Here is a 25367-nt window from a genome sequence, read left to right as displayed (position 1 = left end):
CTGTAGTTCTGAGCTGTTCTCTCCCCTGTAGTTCTCCCTCCTGTAGTTCTGAACTGTTCTCTCACCTGTAGTTCTCCCCCTTTAGTTCTGAGCTGTTCTCCCTCCTGTAGTTCTGATCAGTTCTCCCCCTGTAGTTCTCCCTCCTGTAGTTCTGAGCTGTTCTCTCCCTTGTAGTTCTCCCTCCTGTAGTTCTGAACTGTTCTCTCACCTGTAGTTCTCCCCCTGTAGTTCTGATCAGTTCTCCCCCTGTAGTTCTCCCCCTGTAGTTCTGAGCTGTTCTCCCTCCTGTAGTTCTGATCAGTTCTCCCCCTGTAGTTCTCCCCCTGTAGTTCTGAGCTGTTCTTCCTCCTGTAGTTCTGAGCTGTTCTCTCCCTGTAGTTCTCCCCTGTAGTTCTGAGCTGTTCTCTCCCCTGTAGTTCTCCCTCCTGTAGTTCTGAGCTGTTCTCTCCCCTGTAGTTCTCCCTCCTGTAGTTCTGAGCTGTTCTCTCACCTGTAGTTCTCCCTCCTGTAGTTCTGAGCTGTTCTCTCCCCTGTAGTTCTCCCTCCTGTAGTTCTGAGCTGTTCTCTCCCCTGTAGTTCTCCCTCCTGTAGTTCTGAACTGTTCTCTCACCTGTAGTTCTCCCTCCTGTAGTTCTGAGCTGTTCTATCCCCTGCAGTTCTCCCCCGTAAGTTCTTCCTCCTGTAGTTATGAGCTGTTCCCCCGTGTAGTTCTCCCCCTCCCCTGTAGTTCTCCCTCCTGTAGTTCTGAACTGTTCTCTCACCTGTAGTTCTCCCCCTGTAGTTCTGAGCTGTTCTCCCTCCTGTAGTTCTGATCAGTTCTCCCCCTGTAGTTCTCCCCCTGTAGTTCTGAGCTGTTCTCCCCCTGTAGTTCCCCCTGTACTGAGCTGTAGTTCTCCCCCTGTAATTCACCCCCCGTAGTTCTGAGCTGTTCTCTCCCCTGTAGTTCTCCCCCCCCCCTGTAGTTCTTCTGAGCTGTTCTCCCCCTGCAGTAGTTCTGAGCTGTTCTATCCCCTGCAGTTCTCCCCCCCCTGTAGTTCTTCTGAGCTGTTCTCCCTCCTGTAGTTCTGATCAGTTCTCCCCCTGCAGTTCTCCCTCCTGTAGTTCTGAGCTGTTCTCCCCCTGTAGTTCCCCCTGTACTGAGCTGTAGTTCTCCCCCTGTAATTCACCCCCCGTAGTTCTGAGCTGTTCTCTCCCCGGTAGTTCTCCCCCCCCCCCCCCCCCCCCTGTAGTTCTTCTGAGCTGTTCTCCCCCTGCAGTAGTTCTGAGCTGTTCTATCCCCTGCAGTTCTCCCCCGTAAGTTCTTCCTCCTGTAGTTCTGAGCTGTTCTCCCCATGTAGTTCTTCTGAGCTGTTCTCCCCCTGTAGATCTTTTGAGCTATTCTCCCCCCTATCTATAGTTCTTCCGAGCTGTTCCCCATGTAGTTCCCCGTCCCCTGTAGATCTCCCTCCTGTAGTTCTGAGCTGTTCTCCCCCTGTAGTTCTCCCTCCCCCTGTAGTTCTGAGCTGTTCTCCCCCTGTAGTTCTCCCCCCCCCCCCTGTAGTTCTTCTGAGCTGTTCTCTCCCCTGTAGTTCTGAGCTGTTCTCTCCCCAATAGCTCTTCCTCCTGTAGTTCTCCCCCTGTAGTTCTCCCTCCCCCTGTAGTTATAGTTCTGAGCTGTTCCCCCTGTAGTTCTGAGCTGTCCTCCCCTGTAGTTAACCCCCTATTATAGTTCTCTTCTTTTTATTTAATACATATGAAGAATAATCTCAGGTCAAAAGTTTTAGGAGTTAAATTAGAGATGCACATTCAAATTTTAGGGCGCGGTTGCCATGGAAACGCACAAAAATGTGTTTTTTGCAATTTTTGACGAAAGTAAGCACTTTAGGCTATATGTTTATTAATAAGTCTCATATAAATGTGCTGATTCCGCATCTTTTAAGCCTAATTTTAGCTCTGTAGGTGCAATGGGTCCTGAGATATCGAATTTTTCCAGATTTCTGAGATTCGCGAGCGCGGTTGTCATGGAAACAGCTTGGGGCACACCTAAATTTCCGAATTTTTTAAAAATAATTTTTTTGGTTACTATTTACGTCTATGGGGATGTACAAAAAACTTTCCAAGATGATCGGACGAAAAAGTGAAAATTCAGGTCAGTCTACTGGGGAGGACTGAGGAGTAAGAGGAGGATGACTGAGGAGGAGGATGAGGAGGAGGACTCAGGAGGATGATTCAGGAGGTGGAGGAGGATGAGGAGGAGGAAGACGACTATGAGGAGAACTGAGGAGGACTGATGGGAAGGAGAAGGAGGAGAAATGAGGAGGAGGAGGAGGAGAAGGAGAAGGAGGAGGACTGAGAGTAGGACTGAGGAGGAGGGGACTGAGGAGGAGGGTGAGGAGGACTGAGGAGAAGGAGGAGGAAGAGGACTGAAGAGGACTCAGGAGGAGAAGGACTCAGGAGGAGGAGAAGGACTGATGAGAAGGAGGAGGAAGACTAGGGAGGAGAAGGAGGAGGAAGACTAGGGAGGAGAAATGAAAAGGAGGAGGAGGAGAAGGAGAAGGAGGAGGAGGAGGACTGGGAGTAGGACTGAGGAGGGGGGACTGAGGAAGAGGGTGAGGAGGACTGAGAAGAAGGAGGACGAGGAGTCAGGAAGAGGACTGAAGAGGATTGAGAAGGAGGAGGACTGATGAGAAGGAGGATGAAGACTAGGGAGGAGGAGGAGGACATCTAAATGTTTTGTCTGTTTTTGTCCGTCCTACGTTTTGTCCGTTTTAAAAATATAGGTTACCGAACGGACACAAAACATGATTCCCCAGCCAAGCATGTGTTACGATACAAATGTACTTGACTATACATTTAAGGTGCAGTGTACTAGTGATATTATGGTATGTTTGAAGACCGGACCACAAAATATAACCCGGTACCTAGTGTTGTTAGTTGTACTAATACATAATAACAAGTAACATGGATAGAATCAATGAGCAGAAACAATCGATCTCACAAGAGACCAAGTCCAAAGCACTCGGGTCTGGGAGTACATGATAACTCCAACTAGTAGTGAGCATACTAGCCCCTGCAGTGGAAATACACATAAAACATACTATTGGAATGTCCAATTGTTTCGTTTTCATATAGCATACATAGCATATGTAGGGGTTCTGGTTAAATTATGTCACTTCTGAGAGCTTTTAGAGATTGATTCAGTAAATTTCTCAATTTTCCGATTTTGGCCTCATCAACCCTCATATCGGACATCGGGTTGGACCCCCCCCCCCCCCCCCCACACCTTGCTGTTTAACTTGAATTCAATGGGTGACGAAATAAAACTAACAGTTAAGGTAGAATAACTTTAGTTTTTATGTTGGGAACGTATCTTGTACGTGATAACTATTCGAACTGCTGGCGATTTAATCAAACATACCAACAGTACATAAAAATTATTACGCAGAGGAAAAAATACTCTAACATTTTAGATTGAACACAAAAAGCAAAGCCAATAGTGAAGCTTAAGTTTCAAGAGTGTTCTTCAGAAAATTGTGCAGCTCCAAGAACTAGAGTATGGGGCTGTGCAGTGTGCATGGTCTTCAATCACTGTGTCCCTTTTTTAGAACCAGTGGATATTTCATAACAGTACAAGAGGCCGGATGTTACTAGAATGAATAATTAATCAGACCTAAATTGATCTTGATCGAAGACTAAACCCGGTAATGGGGGGGGGGGTGTAACCAAAAAAAACCCAATCCCAGTATTACCTTTTTCAGGGTAGGAGTTGGGTTTTTTTGGGTTTTTTACAAATTTTTCATTTGAAGGAAATAAAATCATGTAGGCACCTAGCAAAACAATTATCAGTACAACATCACTGTTGTGGTTCATCACTACAACATCACAATAGATATAATCGCTTAAATATCACCCAAAAACAGTATTTTATTCACTGATGTGCTCAGAAGAAGTTGGCCATCCAGATATGATATATCAGCCATATGTAATGCTCACTTCGATGGCCATGGCAAATTGAGTTAGTAGGGACGCAACTCACTGATGACCCCAACCCTGACCGCAACCGGTACGAGAGGAATAAAGCCTTTCTTCTCACCTTCACGATCTCTGTTTCCGTTTTCCTGATCATCCGCTTAACGAGAAACCATGCTCTATCTCCAACTGAAAGAATCTTGCAGTTACCATCAGCTGCATGATCACATGTGATATTAAGTGATATCTCGCTTGTTTATGGCCCTGTAGTCGCTAAAATCTTGACTGGGATGGCATTCGATCTCGCCCTCCATTGAGGCAAACCTTAACAGCCTTATCATGATGCAGAGCATCACAATACACAGTTACTATTTTCGCCCATTCCTCTGATGAGTCAATATCCTCCACGACCACTTCCTCTTCTTCGTCATCTGTTTCCGCTTCGTCACTCTCTGCTCCGTCAGAAGATGGTTGGAAAGCCTCTCCTTCAAGTTACAGTGTTCTTGAAGGAGTTCTCTACCCTTGAGACTCCCTTCTTCATAGCTTGTAACAATCTTGGGATTGACGTATCTTTACCTCTAAATGGTATCTGCTTTCGGATGCGGTATAACAAGCTTGTTGCGAGGGTGGGCAACTGTTACAGGGATCAAACTTTTGCCGAGTGCATCAAGCTCGAGGGAACGCGAACGGTTTGATTTGCCCATGCCAACCAACATATCCTTAGAACACAGATTAGTTCTAATGCCTGCATGGAGGCCTATGCGCAGGAAAGCATAAAGTTTGCTCGCAGGCATCGGATGTAAACAGCCAGGGCATTAAGTGTTGATAACTGTTGTCAGCTGTTACACTGAGAATGTACAGCATCAGACCCTCGACTGTAATAATCGCATCGTCAAAATTTTTACAAGTAGGCAGGTGGTCTTTCAATGGTTGTGCGAAGCTTAGGTGGCCCAAGGCGTCACCGCTGGATAGAAGCTGGGTGGAAGCCCTGGTCTGATGTGAGGCTCCCAGAACTTTGAAAAGGGGTATCCTGCTGGTGCCCTCTTCCAGACACTCATCGGACAGCATGACGAAAGCCACTACCTCCGCGTGCTGAAGACTGGATACTGGACAGGGGGTCCAGGCTAAAGGCAGGACGATCGACGGGAGACATTGAGCCCCGGAAGTTCAATAATTTGATCTATTGACTCCTTAAAGCCTTAACTCTTGGTCTACAAGAAGCTTTGAGACTCGTAAATCTTTACTGTGGATTGCACAGTAGCTAAAGAGGTGTTGGCTGTTACCCTGTTCAACCTAGTCTACTATGACCCAGCTAGACTGGACCACACTCTGGTAGTCAGGATACGGCTCCCTATGCCCGGGGTACCGGGTAACGAGGTAGTCAGGGGAAGGGTTAGTCCCCGCTAAAGTGTAGCTCTGTTCTCACTCTAACCTCCTTATGCTTTGGGATAAAATCGGAAAGTCCCACACTGGAGCAGGTGACGATTCACGATTGGGTAAGGATTACAACTGATGCTGTTGGGTAGAAAAAGGAAGTGTCACATTTGTCTTGTATAGCATATTATGTTCGTGCAATTACATGCTCAAGATACCCAAGATAGTATGGTGAGAGTTAAAGATGGCTATTGTTCAAGCAGATGCCCTTAACCTTTTAGTGGTGCAAGAGTTAAGAACACAATCCACTGCCAATGTGCAGGGGACTGCACAGGATTGTGAGCCAACTGAAAAGTCAAGATGAAGTTTATCAACAGCTTAAGGGTTAAAGCCCCTATTTTTCTAGTGGAAGTGGTTGCCGGGGTAATTACGCTGCTATTACAGAAGCTGATGACTCGGTCTCCACATCACGACAACCTATTTCTACAGAAAGTCAAACAAGAAAACATCAAAAAAATATGAACATCAATTGTATTGTATCATGTAAAAGGACTGCTAAGGTTGGCACATTTAACATAAGAACAGCCAGAGAACAGCACAAAGGCATCGAACTTGCAGAACTATTTTCTCGAAGCAAGCTGCACATCCTTGGCCTGCAAGAATCGAACATCGGGTAGTGCATGCTGATTGCTGAGAATACCAGAATAGAAAAGATGAACAAAGGGATTCATCCAGTGATATCATCTACGTGGAGAAACGCAGCTGGCGCTACAGTCCTACAGAAGCCTCATCTGATGAGGAGGCATGAAATCTTTTTTGTCTAAAACCAAGCATCTTACAGTTAATTTAGTAGGAGAGGAGCCACACACAATAATTTCTAAGGACGGACATGCCTTAGAAGTTGAGGATTTTAGTACAACGGAGCACGACTTTAGGTTACGCAAGGCCAAGGCATGGGCTGCCTACCACAAAATGTAGGCTATATGGAGGTCCAATTTGCGCCGAGATTTAAAGATCCGTCTGTTCAAGCTACGGTTGAATCAATCTTCCTGTATGGAACGAAAACGTGGACAATAACAGAATCTTTGAAGAAAAGAATAGACGGATGTTACAGTAGAATGCTTCGGATGGCCCTAAACGTGGACTGGAGAGGACATCGCACCAACAAGGAGGTCTTTGGATCACTCCCAAGAGTTATTTCGAAGATACAGGCCAGAAGAATGAGGTTGGCTGGGCACATCCAGCGACATGATGACCTGGCAGCACACCAACTTCTCCTTTGGGAACCTAGGGAGGGGCTCCGTCGATAACCTAATAAGTGACACTGGACTCAAGAACACTGGGGAGATTAAGGAGCTTATGGCGGACAGAAAGCTTTGGAGACACATCATCGAGACTCGGACTCTGAAGCCGCCTTAAGTCAAGTAATTTAAGTCATGTGCTTTGACTTGCCCTTGACCTTCGTCATAGCCTCCTTTCATGACAGGAGAACACATTTGCCATGTTTGGCACATTTCCACTTTGTGCATTCATATGGATTATATCTTGATGAACGAGACATCCTGTTTGCTATCGTGATAATATACTATATCAATATAAACACACTTATATACTATGTAAACTATCTATTAAGTTAAGACATGAGAACAACACGTAGGTAAGACTTAGTGGGGAATAATTCACATTCAATACAATTAATGAAATGGCTAGAATTTTGTTAAAATTTTGTTAAAAAACCCAAAAAAACCCAAAAAAACCCAATCCCAGTATTACCTTTTCTTGGGTAGGAGTTGGGTTTTTTTGGGTTACACCCCCCCCCCCCCCCGTAATGGTATTTAAATGAAAATTGCAATGGCCACTTGGACGTTTAAGTGAATGATTGAAGCTGCACAATTTACAAAACATTTTTCAAACAACAAAAAATTTTGCATTTTCATTGGTGCAACCCTTTATTGAGACGATTTCGATTAGGAAACCGTTTTTCAAACAACGCAGCAGAGTAAACTTTTAAAGTAGCAAACAATTTTAATGATGGAAAGGAAAGGATCGGATGGGGAGAACTGAGCCAATTTTACCAGTTTCAGATGTGAAATTGACGAAATCGGGTCAGCGCAGCCCTTCTTTCCTTCCCCCTCCCACAATATTAAACAGAGTTTTTTGATGCATTCTTCTGAGGGTAGTCTCAAAAATAAGAAGTAAGCTGGTGCAGTTGTTGCAGTCAGCAAATACCTGCACAATTCTCAGATACAAACCCGTGTCGCCGAATAAATAATTTAACTGATATATAACGCTCTTTTTTTGGAGCAATCAGGCGAGAACGCAACTCAAAAAAACCACAACTGAGCATGGCGATATAAATAATCGAGTTGAAATCCCAAAGGATAGGGTCAAAGAGAGAGCATTGCCGTTTTCAACTAACGACACAAATCAGGCCACATTTGAGAAGCTTTAGCATTTTTTAATAAGCTAAGGGTGAAGATCAGCACATTTGATCGGCTGCATTGTAATCGACCAGGTATGTGTGTCCTTAGTTGAGAACGGACAGACGGCACTCGGATCAATAGCAACATTCATTAATCACACATATCATATCGTAGTTAACATCTCAGTTAACATTGTTAACATGGAGTAGTAATTAAGCTAACATTTTTGCTTAAAACCTCGCTAATCATAAGACATGTAAACATAGAGGATATAAGCCAGACAGTTTCTCCGTTGAACGACAAATCCGGTATCATTGTGTCCGGTATCCGGTATCAAGGATACAATGGGATATCCGAGATATAATCCGGGATACGACTAGATATTATCAATATCCAGGTCGTCGTCCTCCACAACTGCTGGCTTGACTTTAGATTCTTGAAGTCCGCTAGTTGCTTGATATGAGTATTCGATTTCAACCTGGTGGGAGATAAGAGATTGATAAACATTCCGGGGTATAAAGTCGAAACACGTCTACAATTGATTTTGATAGATATTGAATACATAAGACACGACTAAGATTTGATTATTAAATATTCGGACCAAGTTTTAACTACGCATATGTTTAAATTATTATATACGGTAATTAACCAGATTTTAAGCTAATCAAATAGATTTTAAGCTAATCGGAAAAATAATGATACGATAATTAAACGATATAATATAAACTAATTATCTAGAAACCTCAGGTTCAGCCTCCTCGTCGCTCTCATCCTCACTACCACTCTCTTCCTCAGCCTCTTTCAGCCACTTTATAAAGGGAGCCGCTTTGTTGTGTATCTGTTGACACATTTCCTTTCCAAGCCGCTTCTTACTGCTCTGAAACAGGTTGTTGTTCGTTAATTTAAAATTTTACATACTTTTTTAATGGAATATTAGTAATTTGTATGTAATGATTAACTGTGGGGATGGCAGTTTAGTTAACGTTAAAATACATAACTTGAGAAATTAAGGTTTTTATCTATGTTAAACAGCATATTACAGACAGAGTTAGCCTTCTACTTGTAATCTACCGGACTAGGAGTCATTATCTAATTATCTAATTATCTAATTAACATACCTTCTCTATCTTTTCCTGCCATTCGATGATGATAGTTTCCTCTACGATGTCTAGATCGTACAGACCCTTGAGAATGTGAGCTGTTTTTGGGAGCAGAGTCTCAGGATACCTTTTACAGATCAGCATCTCCAGAGATTGGAGCAGGCACTTCTGGGATCTCGGGTTCTTTATACAGAACTGTGGACAAGATGGGTTAGTTGCTGATGTTGGAGCTATATTAGGATCTAACTAGAGAGACTTGACTAAGAGAGGCGTGGCGGCACTGCACATTAGAGTAATCACAGCTCAGTTGTATCAAAACCTCCCGCATTGGGGTTTTTTTAAAGCCAAGCAGATGTTTACCCATTAACGATAGAAAATCACTATATATCACAAACCCGGAGGAAGATGTTGCGGTAGGTAGGAAGTTCACGGAGGATGTTATCTCCGAGTAGCACCTCCGTCAGGACGGATGGAGCTTTGTCTACAATATCGAGCTTCTCAGCCTCTCCGTACAGTTCCTTGTGCTCACTTACTATGTTTCCTCCTTGCTTCTTATTCTGAGAAAGGTTGTGTTAATTTTCAGGACTAGGGAAAATGGAACAATCCTGATATTGTATAATTTAAAATTGTAGCAATAATGGGTGCCAGAACAAGCATAATTTGGTTTTCTGGGCTTGTTATTGTGTGTAGCTCAATTTAGCATTAAATAGCACTGCTGGCACATGTAAGCGCAAGAAGTGACTCTGATAATGCATGAATTTGTGATGGATTGGATGCATAATAAGATAATAATGTATAATTAGGTATTATTTCATTGAAAATCAGCGTTTCAAAAGGAATTTATATCGGTCATTATTCCCTTATCACACTCAGTTATTTTTTGTTGTTGATATAGAGCAGCTTGCCACTTAGGTCCAGGATCATTATAAAACATAACTCCGGCCTTCTAGGCAGTGTGCTTGGTTGTTGGACACACTCAACTAGGAAAGGTTGAGAAACCTGATCACACTCAGTTAACGGACCAAATCTAAAATCAAAGAGTTTTATATCATTAGTGCCCACTCTCGCAGTATAATTATATGTTAAATTAGAAGACATAAATGATTTAGCGAGAGTCATACTGTCATGAGGCTAATCTAAAAGAGGCTCATTAGCTCAGATATTCTACACTCTACACTCGCGAATAATTATTTAAGCGTTCGGATTATTACATGAAAAATATCATGGCCTCCTAGCAATCAGCCAGATAATATTTCTGAAACTGAGAATATCAGGACGGTGCCCTCAGACTGTTTAAGCTAGACAAATGATAAATACAATCCATCCGACGACAAAACTCTTTCCTGTCTGCGGGCTAAGTGGAATATCAAATAACCTCGGTAAAGTTAAATAACCTCGGTAAAGTTAAATAACCTCGGTAAAGTTAAATAACCTCTGTAAAGTTGAAGAACATCTCGAGTCTCTCCTCGTGGCTGCGCTCGCTGGTGTTACTGCTGAGTGTCATGGAGGAGAGTTGCTGTTCCAGTTCGGGGGATTCCTGCGCCTCCTCCGCCCACTCTTCGTCATCATGGTCTTCTGCAACTGTGATCGCGAGTGTTACCATGTGCATGGGACCATGGAAACAAAAGTAAAGAAAGGGGAAATAGACAACTATTTATTGGGACAAACATATGTTGGATGGTTAAATGTGAGATACAAACAGCGGTAACATGGGTAATTGGGTAATGAGGGTAAGTGTGTTTTGTAAAAAGTAGGTACCTGGTGGAGGGTAAGTGTGTTTTGTAAAAAGTAGGTACCTGGTGGAGGGTAAGTGTGTTTTGTAAAAAGTAGGTACCTGGTGGAGGACTGTCCTGGTCTCCATTCCTGTCAGCGTCTACGTAGTTTTGTGCGATTATTGAGTCGTTGTTAGATCCTTTTTCGTCATCACTGTCACTATCCTTTTTGTTACCCTTCTTGCCTTTATTCTTCTTTGTCTCTCTGGAAATTTGCTAGTTATTGACTGAACATCTTACACAATGTTAAGAGGTTCAAGGTTAGAGATGGGTGACCGGTGAGATTGGGAATAGAACCTTAAAATAAAAATGTAACCAGCGATTGTTTTGTGGAAGTCCCGTTAACCTTGATCAGGAGTTGGCGATATTGTGAATGCGATACAGTTGCAGTTGTTGGCCCCCACTAATAGTAAAATTTTATCTGCCGAACAAAATGTCGGAACTGTACCGATACAGCGAATCCCTAAAAGTTCAATTCAGTCACATATTACTTGATAAACCAGAACTTCACACTCTGTTGGATACCCAGTATAATACTATCACAGACATGTTGACATGGAGTGACACTAGTGCCACGCCCGAATGGTCATCGCGCGCGCGCGCGCATTTATAAACGGGATACATTGTTTGCTTTGCATGTAAACCAGCGCTAAATATGACTCCAAATTGTTAGCATTACTACTAGTTTCACAGCGCCTTGCGACGCGCGCTCCCATTAACCTTAACGTAAGATCAGAATGCTGAGTTCTTAGAATGTTCTGTATACCGGTGACGCAATTTCCGGACTAGAATTACAGTCACGAACACGATAAAAGGACCGTTGCGATGCCAACACGTTCTCTTACACTTGCTGTCGTCACAGATAATCAAATACTGTTCTATCACCTGTGACGTTATCTTCGAACTGTTCTAGAAAATTCCGATGAGTCACCAGATCATGTGCGCTATCTAAAGCCACCGTCTTATAATTTATATAAGATAAATTACCATAGAGTAGAAATTTACAGACTTGCTGTGATTGTGACTAAGGTATAAAGTAAGACCAGATATTTCAGAGGGCCCTCTTAAATCACGAGATGGAATTTTGAGGATAACAAAGTGATTCAGAGAAAAAGAGAGACGTGAAATATGTGATCTAATGTGGCGAGATAGTGTCCGGTTACTCCGAGCACTTAAATCACACTTTCTTAAACCCGGCAGCAACTTCTATATACCATTGTGTTAACTCTACGCTGTAAAATAGGGGGTGAAGAGTGAACAGTTAGGTGGTTAGGTAGTGGACTGTGGGATCACGTGATATTAACGTTACTGTGGACACTTGTGGTTGAACTAGACATCTTGGTAAGATTAAGTTTAAGATCATACTGTCTCTAAGCAGTAACCCTTGCACTGTACATGTGGAGTACATGAATCAGTACATTGTAAACGAAACACTATAAACTGTATAAATAGTTGACTCAAACATTGCTAACTATACATTGCTTACTATACATTGCTTACTATACATTGCTAACTACAAACGTTACACTTGAAACTAGAGTACTATACAGTATACGTGTAGGACATATATATTTCACACCGGGATTAAAGCTATGGATATATTGGCACTAATGTATTTTATGTCTAGAGGGTCTATGGTTAATGGATTAGTCAGGAAATCAAGACTAGTTGAACGATTACAGTCATATTCTGACACAGTCTGACATTTAACTTCTCAGAATATCAATGTTAATAAACATTTTAAAACTTCTAAATAACAGTGAAATCAAGTCCTAAAATCTCGGTTATTTTAAACATGTCGGACAGACAAAATAAACAAAACTTAAATTTGAATTGTGATGTTTAAAGAAATTTAAAACAGCGAGAGTTTGTCCAAAGTGAACAATATTTGTAATTTTTGTTCACTAAACATATCATATGTAAGGGTAAACTGCAGGGTGAAATGCAGGGTGAAATAATCAAAATGAGAAGTAATCTAGAAGTGAAATAATCACCAAGTGGGGGGAATGCAACGTCAATTAATGTCAGTATTCCATGAAAACCCCAAACTGACATTGACATTAATTGACATTAATTGACATTAATTGACATTAATTTGTCTTGAAATTTGAGATTATCATTATTCGATAAATATTCAAGATATTCACGTCTATGTAAGTTAGACCGGTTCAAAAAAACAAAATGTCCTTGAATAATTATGAGTATGTTCTTATCTGTTGATCCTTAGGTTCAAAGACCACAAAAAAAATTTCAGCTTCCAACTCTTCCATCTTCGGTCCCCACCGGCCACGCCCATATTTTATTGGTTTCTTATACAGGTAAAATATCTAGAATCGGCTTTTTTAGTATGAAGGAGTAATGTTAGCTGTTTAAGATTCGTAATTCAAATATAAATGTCATGAAGGCATTTCGTTTAATGTGGGTTTTAAGTTCTGATGATGTTGAGAATCACGCCCTTGGATGGCCACGCCCATTTAAGAAAATTAAATTTCGGAAAACCGTATTATTTTAGTTTTATTATTTAATGATCTGAATTTTTCACATTTCACATTTCCATATATTGTGATAGTAGTGAATAAATTGATGATATAAACGTTCTAAAGTGCTAAAAATATGGTAGAACTACATAATCTCTGGTCGAAAAATGTCGTGTCAATTAATGTCAGTATTCCCAAATTTTGCAAAACTGACATTGACATTAATTGACATTAATTGACATTAATTGACATTAATTGACATTAATTGAAGTTGCATTCCCCCCCACCAAGTATGCAGAAATGATAATCAAATTTTAGACAGCTTAACATAATTAAGATCTAATAAACATGATAAACTAATCCAAACTTACTTTTTGCCAGCTCCGTTTTCTACAGGAGTGCTATTGGGGGGGTTCTTGTAGATGAACTGGGTTAGTCTGTGTACTATCTTGATCACACCCCGCTCACCGCACGCCATACAGCGCTGAGATATGCTCTGCTTGTGTACGGTCTGAGATAGAAGGGGTGTGGTTAGTAGCCACTGGTAACTACTGGTTACTGGTTAGTAACCACTGGTAACTACTGGTTACTGGTTGGTAACTACTGGTTAGATACAGGGCATTATATTACAGATAAAATAAGGTTACAGGGCATAATATTACAGATATGAAATCCGGGGTGGGGAGCTGAAGGCGGGGCATGTTTTTATCACACGTGACAGTCAGCTTCCAATATTGACCTATCAAACCCCAGTTCCTTTACTTTAAATATAAAGTTAAGGAACAACTTCAGTCAGATGGGCGCTAGAATCTTGAAGGTGGTTGGTGAGTAGTATCTAGACGTTACTCATATGATATTTCTGAACTGAATATTGGTGTATTACAGGGATTTCTGGATACGCGAATTGGGCTTTTTACAGTAGGGGTACAGTAACCCCAAAATCTCTAACCATCCTCCAATTATACCTAGTTTTCTCCCCCCCCCCCCCCCCTACTCTGCTCCCCCCTCCTCTGCTCTCCCACCCCCCCCCCTCCACTTATAAGATTCTTGTCGATGCAACAACTCATGGGATTATTGGAATAAATAAATAAGAGTGAGGATAAAAACGAACTATAAAAACAAATGAACCACTATAACTAACCAGTGTAGTCTCAGGATTCTCACACTTGGGACAAAGTACGAACTTCTGAATAAATCCGTCTAAGATGTCCTGCATCTTGTCGGAGGTATGGGAGCCGTTAACGATGTACTTGTCTGTCTTGTGGTCTATCGTGGTCTGGGCTCCCAGCTCACACCCAAAGTACTTTGTAGGGTCTGAAAATAGTGAAATTTAGTGAAATAGTGAAATATAGTGAAATATAGTGAAATGATGTGATTTAGCGGATGTGTTAAGATGGTGATGATACATTGAGAGGGCTATGAGATGAAGTTAGCATATTTTCTGTTCGATAGTAAAACATGAACTACACGGTTTAAAACATGTTAAAGACAATGTTATTAAGAATGTGAACATTAACTGTGACAGGGTCTAACTTGTCAGTGTAGTGGATATCTAACACAGCTGTCAGCTATTACACATCAGCGTGGTTTTACAGTACGCGGGTGTAATATTTGCAGCATGTATACCAAGCTAAGAGTTACTAGTGGTTACTAGTGGTTACTAATGGTCACTATTGGTTGTAATACTTGCAGCATGTATACCAAGAGTTTAAAATACTGAGGATCGTCTACACTAAAAGTTTTGAGAGCTTTGTAACACTATTTGATGTATGCTTGATAAGATGATAGATCGTGCGTAGGATTTTTGTGTAAGTTTGTTATAAGAAACAGTTTTTACTCTATCATTAATACAACGTCTCTTATTTTTTCTCTCCAGATCTAGTACAAGTAATTAAGGGAAGTATATCATATTTATAGTTAATATAATGCAAATGTTACATTCAGTTTCATCTTTAAGAAACCCTGTTTTATTCCTACTCAGCATTTATTAAGTCTATTAAAAAGACACTGCCGTGACTTCAACTTCACACCATCTACTCGACAGTACGCACAATCCACTGGATAGTAACAATGCTATCTTCATGATATAACAACGGTTACTGATACTACACTGCTCGCTACATGTAACCACTATAATACACAATAAGTACTATATTAAGTAGTGACGTTATTATTTAAAACACGCACGCATCACTGGACACATGGTAAGTATAGAATTATTGCTGTTGAGTATTGGTAAGTATAGACTATATTAGAATTATTGTCCTGTACGATACATGCTTAGTCGTGTGACGATATTAGATTTTAACTACAGATTATTACATTTATTCATTATTAGTTTATCATTATCTATTATTTATTAACAGTATTAAACTAAAGATTATAATACTAAATAATAAATTAATAACAATAAATAAAAATGAATTGATAAAAAATTATAACATTTATAATTAAGGGCAGAAAAGAGGGGAAGATGATACATGTGATAGATATATCTATAATCTATGTACAACACGTTTTAATATGCTAATGACGGTTTGAAGGCAGCATCCTCTCAATCGAACCTTTCGTTAGTTTGTAAAACATGTACTCATCATTGAACTACTGTCCAGCATACGATTAGATTGCTCAGTCAAATGACAGTGAAGATATTGTAGTATTATCATGTACGGAAAGATTACATAATGCTTTTATTATCTCAAGTTTCAATAAATCTGGTAACAATAATAGAAGATCTATTTCTAGAATGGTAAGATTGGCACATGATCGAGAATGTTCTATCAATAAAATCAGTATGATTCAGAATATTCCACAGCACCTATATTACAGTGCTGAAATAAACCATTATCTATTATACTGCTCTTTGAAACATGCACCATGAAGATTAAATTGGCTTTTGTTCTAGAACATTTTATCGTGTTATTAGGGAAACTTTTATATTCTAGATTATTCGGGCAGAAAGTTCATTAGTTCTATACAGCTGACAAGAAATGAGCAAATACCTTTAAATACTTTAAAAGATGAGGAGATAATGATGATATATCAGCTTATCAATACTGATAAAAAGTCTGTGTGTGGGTGGGAAATTTTCAAGCGCCTTAATTAAGAAAACAGTAAAAGTTCGGGACTGGTTTTTTTCGGTATAGTGCCGACAAAACTCTGACGAAGCCAATGAGCAAATTTATTTTAAATCGGCCGCTGGTAATTGGTTAAATTGATGCTTTGATGGTTTTATACCACAAATGTGACATAAAATGGCTTCACTTTGCATATAATATGCAGCGTTGGTACATAAATCATAATTAGGTTAACCGCAAGATTCATATTTAAGCTGATTTATCATGACATCACTGCATTAGTAAGACTAAGAACTAGAGGTATCGAGGTGAGCTCGTAGTTCTTTAACCTTCCACTCATGATAAATATTGTATATATTCAATTTTTCTGATCCGTAGGGGATCCGGATTAAATCCGGACCGGATTATTATTATTATATCTTATTCCTGGTTATTATTACAGTGAATTTTCCCACCCCCTGTTGTTTTATAAAAGTTTTTGCTGCTTATTTAATTGCAAAATCCGGATTGGAATATTATTTATGAGTCGCATAGTTGAAATGTTTTCTTGGGTAAATATCTATTGATCCCGTTTGATGCAAAAATGAAAAAAGGCGACAAGGATAAGAGCCTTTTTCCTTGTCGATCTAAACGGGATCAATAGAAATTTACCTAAGAAAAAATTTCATTTAACTGCGGTAGAAAATCTTCTGATATATAATATTTAATTAAAAATAAATTGTAGTACTTTGTAATTGTTGCAATCGGTAAAATCATCTGACTTTTTAAAAGCATGAGTCATGCGTGATTAATGACGACTTTGATAATGCACATGATCGCTGAGAGAAGACCCTGTTGTAAACATACTAAATATAATACGTACCATGGCAGCTTGAGACTGTAAAACATGTATTATTGTATTAATTTGAAATGCACAACACAAGATATATATAATATATATTATATAATAGAACACGTGATTATAAACAATATACTGGCAGTTGTACTGTGTAAAGTTAGTTACTAAATTGAGATTACAGATCGTGGGAGAGAAAGTAAACAATAGTAGTTACTTGCAACCATGGTAACGCCTGTCGATCTAACACTGTCTTGCGTTACCGTACAATTACGTCAATGTGTGGAACTAAAAGCAAAGATTACAATCGTTTTCATGATGCAACTTTTAATTTGCCAGTGGAGTGTTGGGGAATATGAAGAGATGGATCGTTAACTTAATTATTTGAAGTAAAATGTAAATGTTCTACAAATTTGAAATTATGATTTCAATAAGTAAATCAAATAACTGATATAACCACTAAACATATCATAGAAAATAAGTTATCATAATTGTATAAAATTAAAACTAATTAAAACTAATTAAAACTAATTAAAATTAATTAATTACTAACATGAGGGAGGTCTATCGAGGGATTTAGCTATGTCGCTCATATTAACTATTCTGGTTTTGATACCGTTACCCTTCCCCTCTACCTGAAAAGAACACAGCTGTTAAAACATTATAATTATGAGAATAATAATTATGTAGTTATAATAATTATAAGAGTAATATTCTGGAGAGAGGTTCTGAAAACATATAATTGCAATGTCAGACAAGTTAAAAAGTAAATAGCATGTTTTAATAGTCTTGGGTTTGGTATAATGGAGTGGAGAGGTTGTTAAATATAATTCTGTTTAGCGAGAGGGAGAGACAGCAACTGTTAGACTATGTTATTAGCTGGAGCGGCTAGACAGCTTAAAACGTGCAATATTTATTATGTTAACTTCAGTTGGGGGGCCGGGGCCGGGGGGGGGGGCAAACCCATGCCCAGTTGACCAAAAGTTGAGGAAAAAGTAAAAATGGGGTTGCCTCCTCCCCCCTCATCTCTGTTGCATCCAGACTTATGTTATTACCCTAACTCCTCAAATTCCGTGAAACATTAGAATTTCATCAACATGGGGCCTGAAGGCCAAGGAGGGATCAAGTCAGCTAATACTCCTATTACAGAGCTAGTAAAATTGTATGGTAGCCAAAATAGAACTCTCCTGTGATTGGACAGTGGGAGGTCACGTGGTGTTATAAAGGGCTAGTGATTGGACAGTTCTAGACTGCTAACTTTCCCAACATGGGCGTTACCATGGTAACCACATTAACGTCACACCATGGTTATCATTTCACAATACAACATGTCTTCTCCTCATACGTGTTAGATTGTGAAATAAAGTGGCGCTACAGTGGTTTGTGATCAGATGTTTCAAGAAAATACGGTTGCAAACATACTCTGCTGGAAGGCCGATCTTCAATCCATTTATTATTGAAAATTGGTTTTAACAGCCAAGGTACGGGTACAAGGGTATGTTACAATGGGTACACGCCTGCAAACTGTCTAGCTCTTGTATACTGTCTCGACAGCTTGCCTCCTGTGTAACAACTGTGATAGTTTTATATCTATATTCTGTGTGTTTTACAAATTAGCAGTTATATATCAGAACAGGGCTAGTTATACATTCCATTACTCTAGAACAACGAGTAAAGTCGCTGATCAATTTATCCGTCATCTGACTGACTTCCAATTCGATCTTTTACGCTAATACCGTATAGTTGATTGATTACAAGGCAGAAAATTAGATCACAGATTCCTTATGTTGTAATGTGGTCACTTGCGTCAAGAAAAAACGCGGCCAACAAATTTAACTTATAAAAAGTATGCGATCATCACGTAATACCATCATACCAGAGGCTGGACAGGAAAACAACTGTGGTGGTCGTGACGTCATGATTTATCTATCACATACAGCACTTCCTGGGTAATACCTAGTGGCTACTGTATTGTTAGGCTTACTTCTTAGGGTTTTCTTTCAAGAAAATTTATGATTTTTTCAGAATAGACTAAAAAAACCAAAATTTTCTTGAAAGAATCATCAAATGAGACTCAATAATGCTACACGACTCAATCAGATTATTCTTAGGGTTTCGTTGAAATTATAGTGAAATTAAATGCCCAGGATACAGTATTGGCTACTGATTATTTAGTAGCAGGCAGGTTAGAGACGTGGTTGTGCAACTTCAAATAGAGTATGTGGATTTCAAATGTAATGTACTTGTTTTATCCGCCCGACTGCAACTCAGCAACTGCTAGGTAATTCCGAGTAGGATTTCGAAAGAGTCGTTGTATTAAAAGGTTATTTGTACACTGGTGGATTCGTGTAGTGTTTTTGAGTCTCATGATTTGATAGTTCTTTTATTCAAATTTCTGATTGTTTCTGAATAGACTCAGTGATGACAGATTCTAATGGAAATAAATAGCTGAATAACGTATCGACATTTCTACGTCATACTCATATTCTCAATAAATGTATTTAATTGTAGTTGTGAAAATAGTTTTAAACTATTTTCACAACTACAATTAAATACATTTATTGAGAATATGAATATGACGTAGAAATGTCGATACGTTATTCAGCTATTTATTTCCATTAGAATCTGTCATCACTGAGTCTATTCAGAAACAATCAGAAATTTGAATAAAAGAGTTATTTGTACATTTAAACATGTCTTGGGTGTAATACAGATTACAGATGGACAACTCTGTAACTGTAAGATGTGTTAAACATTAACAAATGTAACACAAGTTTGCTATGCTGGCGGCGGAGGACTACCCCTATCATGTTCAGTCATTTATATGTTCTTGGAAATACTTGTTTGATCTACCCGACGGGGGAGAAACCATCCAATACACTGTCCACCCTGAATCACGTACTACAACACAGACCATCTCTCTATACACACATTGAGAGCAAGTCTACAGTCAACTTGATGATAAACATGAAACATCAGCTGCTAATTTCTTAGAATAACGTGAGAGTTTGACTGCCAATATCACTTGAATCGTATGTGGTTTAAGGCCAGAGGGGGGGTAAAAGTCGATTTTCCAGTTTTCACATATTTGTTCAGAGCTGCTGGAGACGAACAAGAAGAAAAAAACCGGATCGAAATCTGACCTTGCGTTTTTAAGATATCGCGCGCCAAATATTGAGGTTTACATGTAATTACTTTAACTTAAACTGTAAAAAGTTAAAAGTCCCTTAGTTGAGAATACTGGCCACATCCAGAAGCTGAAACTTGGCACAGTTGTTCTTTGGGCTGTCACCCACAATTCTATTGCACAGAATTTTGATATTTGCCTCTGTTCTCGAGATATGAGGTTAACTTTACCCCAAATTCGACATTTTTCGAAAAATGGGGTAAAGTTAACCTCATATCTCGAGAACAGAGGCAAATATCAAAATTCTGTGCAACAGAATTGTGGGTGACAGCCCAAGGAACAACTGTACCAAGTTTCAGCTTCTGGGTGTGGCCAGTATTCTCAACTAAGGGATGTTTAACTTTTTACAGTTTAAGTTAAAGTTTTACATGTAATTACATGTAAACCTCAATATTTGGCGCGCGATATCTTAAAAACGCAAGGTCAGATTTCGATCCGGTTTTTTCTTCTTGTTCGTCTCCAGCAGCTCTGATCAAATATGTGAAAACTGGAAAATCGACTTTTACCCCCCCCCCCCCCCCCTCTGTCCTTAATGATTAACGATGTTTCAATTAGTCGGCGTATTTGGCTTATTACCAGCCTCTGCTATAGTACACTGTTACTAATTCAGCTTACACCAGTTTACTTTCTGTGTTTCTGCGAAGTGTCGAATTCAGCGTTAATGAACGATTCTACAAAATTCTAGTTAATTCCAGTATAATGCTCCTGTTAACTTACTAGTTATACTGCACTCACTTATGTGTAACAATGTACACGGAGCTAGCTGTTAACGGGGGGTACACTACGCCCCCCCCCCCCCCCCCCCCCCGGCCCCTGGCCCTGTTAGCTCAATATCATACATGGGTGATGTTACTTGTGCAGGAAACAAGCCTAGAATAACATTGAGCTATTGCCAGTTCTTGTGCACATACCACCATTTCATCACAAGGTATAGGTAGAAAAAAACCTTAACCGTACCTGGTAACCTTGTTGCCTGTTTTCTCAATGAATGTCAAAAGTAATCTGTACGAGACGAGATCAATGACCCTTTAGCTTTGGATAAAAGATTCGTCACATGTTCAACGAATATCATGACCATTGACAATCTAATGTTGGTCATGGTCAATATGTAATGGTCATTTGACATGGGGTAGAAGGGTACAAAGATTGGAGCTTTATTTTTAGATATCTTTCTTATTACTATTCTAAATAACAGGCAGTATTGAACCCTTTGAAAAGCAGCTATCTATATCCCTATCACAAAGAGGAACAGATACTTCATGATCGTATTCCAATCAAAACCTATAAACAGCTGGCCAATGACGGCTGAGTAGAGGGACTTCAGCATCACTCCGGTGGATTTCAGCCTGACCATAAATGGAATAATCACCCACTCAGCTGAGAATGTTATTATTCCATATATGGTCAACGAAATCAACCAAAGAAATCTGCGATAGGCGAATTTTATTGTTCTGGCGAATAATTGCGTGGGGACCAGTGAAAATAACTGCAAAGGACTCTCGTAAAGCAGAAATTAAGGACACCCAGATGATGTAACCTCTAAAGAATATTACTTTAAGGTTGGTTGTGACAATTAGGAATATACGGGCTAACTATCGTCAGATGTGGAACCCATCAACTGACATCCTGACACCGTTTAGCATATTCTCACAGCCCTATAAATTGCATATAGTGGTAACTGTCAGGAGGGTATTTATAGCGATTATCTAAACCAATATATTGACAGGAGAGCACAGAGCCCTGTGAAGGGTAGAACCTCTATTTTAGAGCTTTGATGATGTTATCATGCTCTGGGGTAGAATATAAAACCCTATTTTCTTTGTTAGTAATACTCACATAATGCCTGAGCTGACTGACAACGACAGGTAGCATGTATGCGTGAATTGTCACAATAGTGCAAATCGACGTCAAACTGCTATCTGTCTCCTTTGTGACTAATACAACCAGCTGAATCTCTATTACAAAGTCTTTACAAATGGACTTCTAAAAATGACCACCTCGTACCACAATCATGACCATGTTTGGTTTAATCATTGATTTGTTCAACGTGGCTGACGACTGACGAGGAGGTAGTAGAAAGTAGGGCAATTCAGTTAGAGGAAGTTGCCTAAACACATCAAATACAAGATAAGCAGTGTGATGTAAGTCTTATCTGTATGGGCGTTTTGCCAGCAACGTTTTCAGTTCATCATGCTCAAGAGAAATAGAAGTTCAACTTCATAGTTTGTGGTAACGGTCGTTTTAAATGACTGTAAAGTAACAAAGATGTGATACCAAATTAGCAACATTTCCTTAAAAAGTGCCGTTTCTTGATTTAATCATCCCCAACAAGGCTAACAATCCTGGAATCTGTGCCAGATAAAGACTTACCTAAGTAACATTAAGTAAAGTAACATTAAGTAAAGTAACATTAAGTAAAGTAACATTAAGTAATGTAAGTAAGCAAATATTATTAAAATAACTTACCTTTACTATAACTTTCGGCATCTTGTATCTGTAGAACATGTCAGTGACACTTCGATTAATGTTGAGAGTTGCCATTCTGATCCCCGATTAGATTGTGACTGAAAAACGAAAGGTTAATAAGATTAATTGTTAATTGATAAATCCAACACTTGACTGCTGCACAGTAATAAATCGTACACAACTTGAAATAATAGAACACTCCCAACATTGAGTTTACCTACATATGAGTCAGATTTTTGGCAATTTACACAATGGTTTAAATAAATAGGACCCGGGGTGCAAGTGATTAAAAAAGGTATGCAAGTGGACAAATAAGACATAATCGTGAAATTACGTAGGAAATATTTAAAACCTTACACTTACCAGCATACAATGATGATCAGGTCTGATTATTTGAGTGTTGTGATAAGTTTCACTGGCTGCAGTCTCTAAATCAAAAGTCATAAAAAGGCTCGTCGAAAAGCAGGAGTGCCTTGATGCCTGAAAAGGAGGTTATTTGAAAAGAAAGCAATTAATAATAGTTTTAAAACTTAATCAAGGCCTTTTCATGGAGTATAATACATGATTCAGTCTAAGCGAAGCAAGTCCAGCCCTTTTCAGTCATAGAAGATTGTTTCAAATTTGATGACACGTTCCTGCGTGTACTCATACAAAGGTTTTAGTCGCAAGAGCGGTCATCATTCATATGTTAATTAAAAGAATATGATACTATGAAACCCAGTAAAGAATTGAACTTCATGGGCGAAAACAAGCTTTGTACCCTATTTACCTTAATTCGCGGTCTGTGGTCTGTTGAAGATAGAGCTCTCATATAATATTTAACACAACGATGAAATCAGGCCAACACGGTAACGTACGGTTAAAATGGGGGACTTAAAATCTCAGTCACTTGCGCAACCAGACTCTTATCACGTGACAATACAGATCTGAGATGATTGGTTAAAAACTGATCACACTACGAATGCTCAATTATTATTGGCTGATTTTATCTATTGCAATATCTGTATCCAATGCGAAAACAAATATAAAGCGCGGAAGGTAAGATGATAAACATATTAAAACGCGCGCGGCTTCAATTATAAACCTTGACGAAACTCGAGCTACTTGCTGATTCACGTTGCGATCATTGATCTTAATGAATTTTGTTTCACTGTATAATGAAATAAGCGAACTTTAACATTCAATCAAATCATTATATGACAAAATGCTAACTTTCATTTTAATTCGAACAAATATCACGCAAATAATAAATAATAAAATATAGCACAAAAATTATTATTTTATTATATTGTTACATAATACATAAACACATATGTTTAATTGTTGATTGTTGATGTTACGCCGTAACTTATAAATATCGGCCAAACAAACTAAACATTTTAAATTCACTGTGAATTTATTCATCATTGTAACTTTTGTTCTATTATTGTAACTTTATTGATTCACGATGTCAATCCTTTGCATCTCGCCAATCTGCATAAGCGAGAAGCATTATTGGATGCGCGCGCGTGACCCAGTAGTGCATCGCGCTACAAGTAACTTTAGTATTTTATTCATTCATTTTGACCATTTGTTTATTTTTACCTTCATGATCATTAACGATTAAATTACACGAACAATACAAAATAAATTGCAAATGAAAACTAAAAATTCGCAAAACTAGTAGTATTAAAATTTTATATAAACGGTGATTTTTGGATTCATGATCAATAATTGATAATGACAGATTTATGTAATATAAATGATAAATAATGCAACGTGTGATTTGACCATTGTTAATGCTTATGCATAATGGTTTGGCGCGGCACACGCTACTTCGTAGCCACAGCATGAGCACTTGCCAAAATATTTCGAGAAGAAAGCGGCTTGTATGTTGTAGGTTTACAACCTACCAGGACGCGCGCCGAGTTGGACTCGTCGACGGTCCTGTTCCAATATATGGAACAGATATTTTACGAGTATCACCCGTTAAAAAGCGGCGCGCGTTACTTCGAAGAAATTTAGAAGAGTAACATCCGTCAACGTGTGATACTCTTTGTTCCAAATATTAAACTGTCGACGAATCCAACTCGGTGCGCGTCTGGTATAGTGTACATATAGTAGGTTTGGTATAATAGTAGGTGATAAACCAACTAAACGCAAACGTGTGGTCAAGGATTATGTTGCTATAACTAGAGCCCTCTCGCTTACAAGCGCGTCACGCAGTGCGCGTATACACATGGCTATGTGAAAGGATTATGCATGATCAGTGATTGGTTTGATACTTTTTTTTGTATTGATTGCTTCACTAAGCAAAGCTGTGTAAGGCGCTTAAAAGTACAACATACTATTATACAGTGTATTTGGTATTATATATTGGAATTGTAATCTGAGTTTGATTCACGATGTCAATCCTTCGCAGCTCGGTGAGGCACAGTGGTGCATCTCGCCGATCTACCAAAGATCTTCACCTAACCTTACCTGAGGACCCCAGGCTATTATGTTCGTTAACATAATATAGATTTGGCGGAATGACAGGCTGAGCGCGGCCCAGTAACACCTAACCATGTGCTTTCGTGCCACTTCGGGCGCGCTTGTTTCACAAGTTGTTTCACAGCCGTGAGGCGGGCGCGCGCTACTGCAAGCGCAAGGGCTCTGGATAGAGCAACCAAAGATCTACTGTGGTTGCGAGAAGCATTATTGGATGCGCGCGCGCGACCCAGTAGTGC

General features: G+C 39.4%; 2 protein-coding genes across 2 annotated transcripts in view; both read right to left on the bottom strand.

Moving 5' to 3' along the window:
* Positions 1 to 25367, bottom strand: part of LOC134824622 (uncharacterized protein DDB_G0284459-like) — a 132526-nt gene that overhangs the window by 63849 nt on the left and 43310 nt on the right. The gene's annotated exons all lie outside the window — the stretch shown is intronic.
* Positions 7707 to 23630, bottom strand: LOC134824123 (eukaryotic translation initiation factor 5-like). Its single transcript, XM_063835858.1, has 12 exons — positions 23429 to 23630; positions 23023 to 23139; positions 22660 to 22757; positions 17560 to 17641; positions 14236 to 14408; positions 13466 to 13605; positions 10680 to 10822; positions 10278 to 10426; positions 9241 to 9402; positions 8864 to 9040; positions 8488 to 8622; positions 7707 to 8223 (listed from the first exon to the last, which is right to left on the bottom strand). Exons 3-12 carry the CDS (start codon positions 22732 to 22734, stop codon positions 8122 to 8124), a joined length of 1338 nt encoding a protein of 445 aa, XP_063691928.1. The 5' UTR covers positions 22735 to 22757; positions 23023 to 23139; positions 23429 to 23630; the 3' UTR covers positions 7707 to 8121.

The sequence above is a fragment of the Bolinopsis microptera genome, chromosome 12 (genome assembly GCF_026151205.1).
Source record: "Bolinopsis microptera isolate Bmic1 chromosome 12, MBARI_Bmic_1.0, whole genome shotgun sequence".
Classification (NCBI taxonomy): Eukaryota; Metazoa; Ctenophora; class Tentaculata; order Lobata; family Bolinopsidae; genus Bolinopsis; species Bolinopsis microptera.
The sequence above is the reverse complement of the archived record's forward strand: the minus strand, read 5'-3'. Positions and strand labels throughout refer to the sequence as shown.

What these genes read in the sequence shown, in the direction of transcription:
- LOC134824123 (XM_063835858.1), bottom strand. Translation starts at nt 22,734, where the DNA reads ATGGCAACTCTCAACATTAATCGAAGTGTCACTGACATGTTCTACAGA. An exon ending in CCAGGACAGTCCTCCACCAG is followed by an intron (nt 10,427 to 10,679) that starts GTACCTACTTTT and finishes TCGCGATCACAG; the next exon opens with TTGCAGAAGACCATGATGAC. An exon ending in TGTTCTTCAACTTTACAGAG is followed by an intron (nt 9,403 to 10,277) that starts GTTATTTAACTT and finishes AACCTTTCTCAG; the next exon opens with AATAAGAAGCAAGGAGGAAA.